The sequence below is a fragment of the Poecile atricapillus genome, chromosome 2, assembly GCF_030490865.1.
Source record: "Poecile atricapillus isolate bPoeAtr1 chromosome 2, bPoeAtr1.hap1, whole genome shotgun sequence".
In the NCBI taxonomy this organism is placed as follows: Eukaryota; Metazoa; Chordata; class Aves; order Passeriformes; family Paridae; genus Poecile; species Poecile atricapillus.
The window spans coordinates 153,281,356-153,292,283 of NC_081250.1; the positions used below are offsets into that span (position 1 = coordinate 153,281,356).

Below are 10,928 nucleotides of genomic sequence, written 5' to 3' on the forward strand. Positions count from 1 at the left end.
TCTGGGGACACCTTGGGACACCTTGGGGACATTTGGGGACATGAAAACCACCTTGGGGACACCTGGAGACATCTTGGGGACACCTGGGGACATCTTGGGGACACCAAAACCACCCTGGGGACACCTTGGGGACATCTGGGGACACCTTGGGGGCATCTGGGGTCACCAAAACCACTCTGGGGACACCTTGGGGACACCAAAACCCTATTGAAGAAACCTTGGGGACATCTTGGGGACACCTTGGGGACACCTTGGGGGCATCTGGGGACACCAAAATCCCCTTGGGAACACCCTGGGGACATCTTGGGGACACCTTGGGACACCCTGGGGACACCAAAACCACCTTGGGGACACCTGGGGACACCAAAACTCCACTGGGGACACCTGGGGGACACCTTGGGGACACCAAAACCACCCTGGGGACACCAAAATCCCCGTGGGGACACCTGGGGACACCTTGGGGACACCAAAATCCCCTTGGGGACACCTGGAGACATTGGGGGCATCTTGGGACACCTTGGGGACACCTTGGGGACACCTGGAGACACCAACACCCCCTTGGGGATATCTTGGGGACACCAAAACTCCACTGGGGACACCTTAGGACACCTTGGGGACACCAAAACCACCCTGGGGCACCTTGGGGATATTTGGGGACATCTGGGGATACCTGGGGACACCTTGGGGACATCTGGGGACACCAAAACCCCCTTGGGGACACTTTGGGGACACCAAAACCCCCTTGGGGACACTTTGGGGACACCAAAACCCCCTTGGGGACACCTGGGGGACACCTTAGGGACACCAAAACCCTATTGAAGAAACCTTGGGGACATCTTGGGGACACCTTGGGGGCATCTGGGGACACCAAAACCACTCTGGGGACACCTGGGGACATCTGGGGACATCTTGGGGACACCTTGGGATCATCTGGGGACACCAAAATCCCCGTGGGGACACCCTGGGGACACCAAAATTCCACTGGGGACACTCTGGGGACACCTTGGGGACACCTTGGGGACACCAAAATTCCACTGGGGACACCTTGGGGACACCTGGGGACACCAAAACTCCACTGGGGACACCTGGGGGACACCTTGGGGACACCAAAATCCCCGTGGGGACACCTGGGGACACTTTGGGGACACCTGGGGACACCTTGGGGACATCTGGGGACACCTGGGGACACCTGGGGACACCTGGGGACACCTTGGGGACATCTGGGGACACCTTGGGGACACCTTGGGGACACCTGGGGACACCTGGGGACATCTGGGGACACCTGGGGACACCTGGAGACATCTGGGGACACCTTGGGGACACCTGGGGACACCTGGGGACACCTGGGGGACACCTGGGGACATCTGGGGACACCTGGGGGACACCTGGGGGACATCTGGGGACACCTGGGGACACCTGGGGACACCTGGGGACACCAAAACCCCCTTGGGGACACTCTGGGGACACCAAAACCCCCTTGGGAACACCTTGGGGGCATCTGGGGACACCTGGGGACACCAAAACCCTATTGAAGAAACCTTGGGGACATCTTGGGGACACCTTGGGGACATCTGGGGACACCAAAACCACTCTGGGGACACCTGGGGACATCTGGGGACACCTTGGGATCATCTGGGGACACCAAAATCCCCTTGGGAACACCCTGGGGACATCTTGGGGACACCTTGGGACACTCTAGGGACACCTTGGGGACACCAAAACCACCCTGGGGACACCTGGGGACACCAAAACTCCACTGGGGACATCTGGGGACACCTGGGGGACATCTAGGGACACCAAAACCCCCTTGGGGACACCTGAGGACACCTTGGGGACACCAAAACCCCACTGAGGACACCTTGGGGACTTCTGGGGACACCTGGGGACACCAAAACCCCCTTGGGGACACCTGGGGACACCTGGGGACACTTGGGGACACCTGGGGACATTGGGGGCATTTTGGGGATGTCTTGGGGACACCAAAACCCCCTTGGGAACACCTTGGGGGCATCTGGGGACACCTGGGGACACCAAAACACTATTGAAGAAACCTTGGGGACACCTGGGGACATCTTGGGGGCATCTGGGGACACCAAAACCACTCTGGGGACACCTGGGGACACCTTGGGGACACCTTGGGGACACCTGGGGACACCTGGGGACATTGGGGGCATCTTGGGACACCTTGGGGATATCTTGGGGACACCAAAACCCCCGTGGGGACACCTGGGGGACATCTGGGGTTATCTTGGGGACACCAAAACTCTCCTGGGGACACCTTGGGAACATCTGGGGACACTTTGGGGACATCTGGGGACACCAAAACCCCACTAGGGACACCTTGGGGACACCTGGAGACACTAAACCCCCCTTGGGGACATCTTGGGGACACCAAAATCCCCCTGGGGATGCCTTGGGAAACCTTGGGGATACCTGGGGGACATCTGGGGACACCTTGGGGACATTTGGGGACACGAAAACCACCTTGGGGACACCTGGAGGCATCTTGGGGACACCTGGGGACATCTTGGGGACACCAAAACCCTCTTGGGGACACCTTGGGGACACCTGGGGACACCTTGGGGGCATCTGGGGACACCAAAACCACTCTGGGGACACCTTGGGGACACCAAAACCCTATTGAAGAAACCTTGGGGACATCTTGGGGACACCTTGGGGGCATCTGGGGACACCTTGGGACACCCTGGGGACACCAAAACCTCCTTGGGGACACCTGGGGACACCAAAACTCCACTGGGGACACCTGGGGGACACCTTGGGGACACCAAAACCACCCTGGGGACACCTTGGGGACACCAAAACCACCCTGGGGCACCTTGGGGATATTTGGGGACATCTGGGGACACCTGGGGACACCTTGGGGACATCTGGGGACACCCAAACGCCCTTGGGGACACTTTGGGACATCTTGGGGACACCTTGGGATATTTGGGGACATCTGGGAACACCTGGGGACACCTGGAGACACCAAAACCCCCTTGGGGACACCATGGGGACACCTGGGGACACCAAAACCCCCTTGGGGACACTTTGGGGACACCAAAACCCCCTTGGGGACACCTGGGGGACACCTTGGGGACACCAAAACCCTATTGAAGAAACCTTGGGGACATCTTGGGGACACCTTGGGGGCATCTGGGGACACCAAAACCACTCTGGGGACACCTTGGGGACACCTGGGGACATCTGGGGACACCTTGGGGACACCTTGGGATCATCTGGGGACACCAAAATCCCCTTGGGAACACCCTGGGGACATCTTGGGGACACCTTGGGACACCCTGGGGACACCAAAACCACCCTGGGGACACCTTGGGGACACCCGGGGACACCAAAACTCCACTGGGGACACCTGGGGACACCTGGGGGACATCTGGGGGACACCAAAACCCCCTTGGGGACACCTGGGGACACCTTGGGGACACCAAAACCACCCTGGGGACACCTGGGGACACCAAAACCCCCGTGGGGACACCTGGGGACACCTTGGGGACATCTGGGGACACCTGGGGACACCTGGGGACACCTTGGGGACACCTGGGGACACCTGGGGACACCTGGGGACACCTTGGGGACACCTGGGGACACCTGGGGACACCTTGGGGACACCCTGGGGACACCTGGGGACACCTGGGGACATCTGGGGACACCTTGGGGACACCCTGGGGACACCTTGGGGACACCCTGGGGACACCAAAACCACTCTGGGGACACCTGGGGACACCAAAACCACCCTGGGGACACCTGGGGGACATCTGGGGACACCAAAACCCCCTTGGGGACACCTTGGGGACATCTGGGGACACCTTGGGGACATCTGGGGACACTTTGGGGCCATTTTAGGACATTTTGTGGCCATTTTGGGACATTTGGGGCCATTTTGGGGCCATTTGGGGACAATTTGGGACATTTTGGGGACAATTCAGGGAAAAATTGGGAATTTTTGGGCAAAAAAGAAAAGAATTTGGGAAAAAATTGGAAATTTTGAAGAAAACGTTGGAATTTTGGAAAAAATCTTGGGAATTTGGGGGAAAAAATGGGAATTTTGGGAAAATATTGGAAAATTTTGGGAAAATTTGGGAATTTTCTTTGAAAATCAGGGATTTTTTTGGGAATTTTGGGGGAAAATTTGGGAATTTTGGGGGAAAATCTGGGAATTTTTGAAAATCTGGGATTTTTTTTTTTGAAAATTTGGGAATTTTTGGGGGAATTTTGGGGGAAAATTTGGGAATTTTTTTTTTTAAATTTGGGAATTTTTGGGGGAATTTTGGGGGAAAATTTGGGATTTTTTTTTTTTTGAAAATTTGGGAATTTTTGGGGGAAATTTTGGGGAAAATTTGGGAATCTGAGAATCTGGGAATTTTTTCTTTGAAAATTTGGGAATTTTGGGGGGAATTTTTGGGGAAAATTTGGGAATTTCCTTTGAAAATCTGGGAATTTTTTGTTTTGAAAATTTGGGAATTTTTGGGGAAGTTTGGAGGAAAACTTGGGAATTTCCTTTGAAAATCTGGGATTTTTTTTAAGAAAATTTGGGAATTTTTGGGGAAGTTTTGGGGAAAATTTGGGAATTTCCTTTGAAAATCTGGGATTTTTTTTTGAAAATTTGGGAATTTTTGGGGGAATTTTGGAGGAAAATTTGGGAATTTCCTTTGAAAATCTGGGAATTTATTTTTTGAAAATTTGGGGATTTTGGGGGAAAATTTGGGAATTTTCTTTGAAAATCTGGGAAATTTTTTTTGAAAACTTGGGAATTTTGGGGGAATTTTTGGGGAAAATTTGGGAATTTTTTTTTTGAAAATCTGGGAAATTTTGGGGAATTTTTGGAGGAAAATTTGGGAATTTTCTTTGAAAATCTGGGATTTTTTTGTTTTGAAAATTTGGGAATTTTTGGGGAAATTTTGGGGAAAATTTGGGAATTTTTGGGGAAATTTTGGGGAAAATTTGGGAATTTTTGGGGAAATTTTGGGGAAAATTTGGGAATTTTTGGGGAAGTTTTGGGGGAAAATTTGGGAATTTCCTTTGAAAATCTGGGATTTTTTTTTTTTTTGAAAATTTGGGAATTTTGGGGGGAATTTTTGGGGAAAATTTGGGATTTTTTTTTGAAAATTTGGGAATTTTTGGGGAATTTTTGGGGGAAAATTTGGGAATTTTCTTGGAAAATCTGGGAATTTTTTTTTGAAAATTTGGGAATTTTGGGGGGAATTTTTGGGGAAAATTTGGGATTTTTTTTTTGAAAATTTGGGAATTTTTGGGGAATTTTTAGAGGAAAATTTGGGAATTTTCTTTGAGAATCTGGGAATTTTTATTTGAAAATTTGGGAATTTTGGGGGAAAATTTGGGAATTTTCTTTGAAAATCTGGGAATTTTTTTTGAAAATTTGGGAATTTTTGGGGGAATTTTGGGGGAAAATTTGGGAATTTTGGGGGAAAATTTGGGAATTCTTTTTTGAAAATTGGGGAAATTTTGGGGAAAATTTGGGATTTTATTTTTTTGAAAATTTGGGAATTTTGGGGAATTTTTGGAGGAAAAATTGGGAATTTTTGAGAATCTGGGATTTTTTTTTTAAATTTCTGAATTTTTGGGGAATTTTTGGAGGAAAATTTGGGAATTTTTTTGAAAATCTGGGATTTTTTTTTTAAATTTGGGAATTTTTGGGGGAATTTTGGGGGAAAATTTGGGATTTTTTTTTTTTTTTAAATTTGGGAATTTTTTGGGGAAATTTTGGGGAAAATTTGGGAATCTTTGAGAATCTGGGAATTTTTTCTTTGAAAATTTGGGAATTTTGGGGGGAATTTTTGGGGAAAATTTGGGAATTTCCTTTGAAAATCTGGGAATTTTTTGTTTTGAAAATTTGGGAATTTTTGGGGAAGTTTTGGGGAAAATTTGGGATTTTATTTTTTTGAAAATCTGGGAATTTTGGGGGGAATTTTTGGGGGAAATTTTGGGGAAAATTTGGGAATCTTTGAGAATCTGGGAATTTTTTTTTAAAATTTGGGAATTTTGGGGGGAATTTTGGGGAAAATTTGGGATTTTTTTTTTGAAAATTTGGGAATTTTGGGGGGAAATTTTGGGGGAAAATTTGGGAATTTTATTTGAAAATCTGGGATTTTTTTTTTGAAAATTTGGGAATTTTTGGGGAGATTTTTGGGGAAAATTTGGGAATTTTTTGGGAAAGTTTGGGAATTTTGGGGTTTTTTTTTCCAGGTCTCTCCCTCATTGTCCCTCCCTGGAATCTTTGGATCTCTCGGCCAATCCCGAGCTCGGATCCGGAAGCTTCCGGAATATTCTGGAAGCGCTGGAAAAACGGGAACGGGGCTTGGAATTCCTGAACCTGGCAGGTACCGGAATTCCGGGAATTCTGAGCGAAATTCCTGGGATTTGGGGGAAAATCTGGGAATTTTGGGAGATTTCTGGGAATTTGGGGGGAATTTTGGGAATTTTGGGGAATTTTGAGGGAAATTTGGGGAATTTTGGGCAAGTTCTGGGAATTCTGAGGAAAATTCCAGGGATTTGGGGAGAATTTTGGGAATTTTAGGGAAAATTCTGGGAATTTTTAGGGAATTCTGGCAATTTTAGGGGAAATTTTGGGAATTTTGAGGGAAATTTTGGGAATTTGGGGGAAAATTCCAGGAATTTAAGGGGAAATTCCATGAATTTTGGGAAAAATTCTGGGAATTTTGGGGGAAATTCTGGGGATTTGGGGAAAATTCTGGAAATTTTGAGGGAAAAATAGTTGGAATTTTGGGAAAAAAATCAGAATTTCAGGAAAAGTTTCGGAACTTTTTGGGAAAAATTCGGGAATTTTGAGAAATTTTGGGAAAAAAACAGAACTTCTGGGAAAATTCCAGGAATTTTGGGGAAAATGTTGGGAGTTTTGGGGGAAATTCTGGGAATTTTGAGGGAATTCCAGGGGTTTTTTTAAATTCTAGGAATTTGGGGGAAAAATTGTGGATTTTTGGGCAATTGTTGGAATTTTGGGAAGAATTTTGGAAAAATTTGGGGAAAAAAATCGGAATTTTGAGGAAAAATGTTGGGAATTTTGGGAAAAAATCAAAAATTTCTGGAAAAATGTTGGGAATTTTGGGAAAAAATCCAAAATTTCTGGAAAAATAATGGAAATTTTGGAAAAATTTTGGGGAAAAAAGAGAATTTTTGGGAAGCTGTCAAGAATTTTGGGGAAAACATTGGGAATTTTGGGAAAAAATGAGAATTTCTGGGAAAATGTCAGGAATTTTGAGGAAAATTTTGGGAATTTTAGGAAAATTTTGGGAAAAAACCTAGAATTTTGGGAAAAATATTGAGAATTTTGGGAAAAATTTAGGAAATTTTGGGAAGAAATCCAGATTTTTGGGACAATTTTGGGTAAAATGCTGGGAAAAATCAGAATTCCTGTAAAAACATTGGGAATTTTTGGGGAAAAAATGAGAATTTCTGGGAAAATGTTGGGAATTTTGGGAAAAAACTCAAAATTTCTGGAAAAATAACGGAAATTTTGGGAAAAATTTTGGAAAAAAATTGGGGGGAAAAGTGACAATTTCTGAGAAAAAGTTGGGAATTTTGGGAAAAACATCAGGAATTTTGGGGAAAAAAAGAGAATTTCCGGGAAAATGTTGGGAATTCTGGGAAAAAAACTCAAAATTTCTGGAAAAATAATGGAAATTTTGGAAAAATTTGGGGGAAAAATCAGAGTTTTTGGGAAAATGTCGGGAATTTTGGGGGAATTTTGGGGGGAAAAATCGGAATTTTTGGGAAAATTCTGGGAATTTTGGGGAAAAGTTTGGGAATTTTAGGGGAAAAAATTGGAATTTTTGGGAAAATTCTGGGAATTTTGGGGGGAAAAATTGGAATTTTTGGGAAAATTCTGGGAATTTTGGGGAAAAGTTGGGGAATTTTAGGGGAAAATATTGGGATTTTTTGGAAAATTCTGGGAATTTTGGGGGAAATTCTGGGAATTTTGGGGGAAAAAATTGAAATTTTTGGGAAAATTCTGGGAATTTTGGGGGAAGTTTGGGAATTTTAGGGGAAAAAATTGGAATTTTTGGGAAAATTCTGGGAATTTTGGGGGAAATTCCGGGAATTTTGGGAGGATAACGATGACGTCATCAGTGTCACTTTTCCCTCCCCCCCCGGAATTCCCGGAATTCCCGGAAAATTCCCGGAATTCCCTCAGGATGCGGCGTCGGGGACCTGGACGGAGCCGCCCGGAGCCGGAGCCGAGGGAAAATCCGGGAACTGCGGCTCCCTGGGAGACGCCTCTGGAACGGAGCCTGAGGGACTGGGATGGACTGGGACGGACTGGGACGGACTGGGACGGAGCCTGAGGGACTGGGAGGGACTGGGACGGACTGGGACGGACTGGAACGGAGCCTGAGGGACTGGGACGGACTGGGACGGACTGGTTTGAACTGGGACAGAGTCTGAGGGACTGGGATGGACTGGTCTGGACTGGTTTGGATTGGTTTGAACTGGTCTGGGCTGGTCTGGACTGGTTTGGACTGGTCTGGACTGGTTTGAACTGGGACGGAGTCTGAGGGACTGGGATGGACTGGGACGGACTGGTTTGGATTGGTTTGAACTGGTCTGGGCTGGTCTGGACTGGTTTGGACTGGTCTGGACTGGTTTGAACTGGGACGGAGTCTGAGGGACTGGGATGGACTGGGACGGACTGGTTTGGATTGGTTTGAACTGGTCTGGGCTGGTCTGGACTGGTTTGGACTGGTCTGGACTGGTTTGGAGTGGTTTGGGCTGGTCTGGACTGGTTTGAATTGGTTTGGACTGAGCTGGATTGGTTTGGATTGGTTTGAACTGGTCTGGACTGGTTTGGATTGGTTTGGACTGGTTTGAACTGGTCTGAACTGGGATCAGCTCCCATTTTGATCCAATAAATCCCAGGTTGTGCCACGATTTTGGGGATTGGGCTTTTCCCATTTGTTATCCCAAGAACCTGAACTGGTCTGGAGTGGTCTGGACTGGTTTGAACTGGTTTGAACTGGGATCAGCTCCCATTTTGCTCCAATTCCAAGAGAAAAGAACGGAATTGCTCCGGGATTTTGGGGATTTTTGGGATCCATTTATTCCACATTTTCTCTGGCTCTGGTTTGAACTGGTCTGGACTGGTTTGAACTGGTTTGAACTGGGAATGGTTCCCAGTTTGATCCAATAAATCCCAGTTTGACCCAGTAATTCCCAGTCTGATCCAATAAATCCCAGTTTGATCCAGGATTTTGGGGAATTTTTGGGATTGGGCTGTTCCTGTTTGTTATCCCGAGAACCTGAACTGGTTTGAACTGGTTTGAACTGGTTCGGACTGGTTTGGACTGGTCTGGACTGACTCCCAGTTTGTCCCAATAAATCCCAGTTTGTCCCAATAAATCCCAGTTTGATCCAATAAATCCCGGTTTGATCCAGGATTTTTGGGATTGGGCTCTTCCTGTTTGTTATCCCAGGAACCTGAACTGGTCTGGACTGGTTTGAACTGGTCTGAACTGGGATCAGCTCCCATTTTGACCCAATAAGTCCCAGTTTGTTCCAGGATTTTGGGGATTGGGCTTTTCTCATTTGTTATCCCAAGAACCTGAACTGGTCTGGAGTGGTCTGGACTGGTCTGAACTGGTCTGGACTGGTTTGAACTGCTCTGAACTGGTTTGGACTGGTCTGGACTGGTCTGAACTGGTTTGAACTGGGAACGGTTCCCAGTTTGACCCAATAAATCCCAGTTTGACCCAGGATTTTGGGGATTTTTTGGGATTGGGCTGTTCCTGTTTGTTATCCCGAGAACCTGAACTGGTTTGAACTGGTTTGAACTGGTCTGGACTGGTTTGAACTGGTCTGAACTGGGATCAGCTCCCATTTTGATCCAATAAGTCCCAGTTTGTTCCAGGATTTTGGGGATTGGGCTTTTCCCATTTGTTATCCCAAGAACCTGAACTGGTTTGAACTGGTCTGGACTGGTTTAAACTGGTCTGGACTGGTTTGAACTGGTCTGAACTGGGATCAGCTCCCATTTTGCTCCAATTCCAGGAGAAAAGAACGGAATTGCTCCGGGATTTTGGGGATTTTTGGGATCCGTTTATTATCCCACATTTCCGCTGGCTCCGGTTTGAACTGGTCTGGACTGGTCTGGACTGGTTTGAACTGGGAATGGTTCCCAGTTTGATCCAATAAATCCCAGTTTGATCCAGGATTTGGGGATTTTTTGAGATTGGGCTGTTCCTGTTCGTTATCCCGAGAACCTGAACTGGTCTGAACTGGTTTGAACTGGTTCAGACTGGTTTGGACTGGTCTGGACTGACTCCCAGTTTGTCCCAATAATTCCCAGTTTGTCCCAATAAATCCCAGTTTGACCCAATAAATCCCAGTTTGCTCCAGGATTTTGGGGATTTTTGGGATTGGGCTCTTCCCATTTGTTATCCCAGGAATCCGAACTGGTCTGAACTGGTCTGGACTGGTTTGGACTGGTTTGAACTGGTCTGAACTGGGATCAACTTCCATTTTGATCCAATAAGTCCCAGTTTGTTCCAGGATTTTAGGGATTGGGCTTTTCCCATTTGTTATCCCAAGAACCTGAACTGGTTTGAACTGGTCTGGACTGGTTTGAACTGGTCTGGACTGGTCTGGACTGGTCTGAACTGGTTTGAACTGGTTTGAACTGGGATCAGCTCCCATTTTGCTCCAATTACACAAGAAAAGAACGGAATTGCTCCGGGATTTTGGGGATTTTTGGGATCCGTTTATTCCACATTTTCTCTGGCTCCGGTTTGAACTGGTCTGGACTGGTTTGGACTGGTTTGAACTGGGAATGGTTCCCAGTTTGATCCAATAAATCCCAGTTTGACCCAGTAATTCCCAGTTTGATCCAATAAATCCCAGTTTGATCCAGGATTTTGGGGATTTTTTGGGATTGGGTT

The 10,928-nt window shown here is 47.1% G+C and overlaps 1 protein-coding gene across 1 annotated transcript in view; it reads left to right on the forward strand.

Moving 5' to 3' along the window:
- Positions 1 to 8,330, forward strand: part of TONSL (tonsoku like, DNA repair protein) — a 60,317-nt gene extending 51,987 nt beyond the window's left edge. The window contains exons 25-26 of the mRNA XM_058831162.1: positions 6,226 to 6,359; positions 8,192 to 8,330. Of these exons, the coding sequence (XP_058687145.1) occupies positions 6,226 to 6,359; positions 8,192 to 8,292 (235 nt within the window). The 3' untranslated portion in view covers positions 8,293 to 8,330. The remainder of the gene's footprint in view (positions 1 to 6,225; positions 6,360 to 8,191) is intronic.
- Positions 8,331 to 10,928: the final 2,598 nt, after the last annotated feature.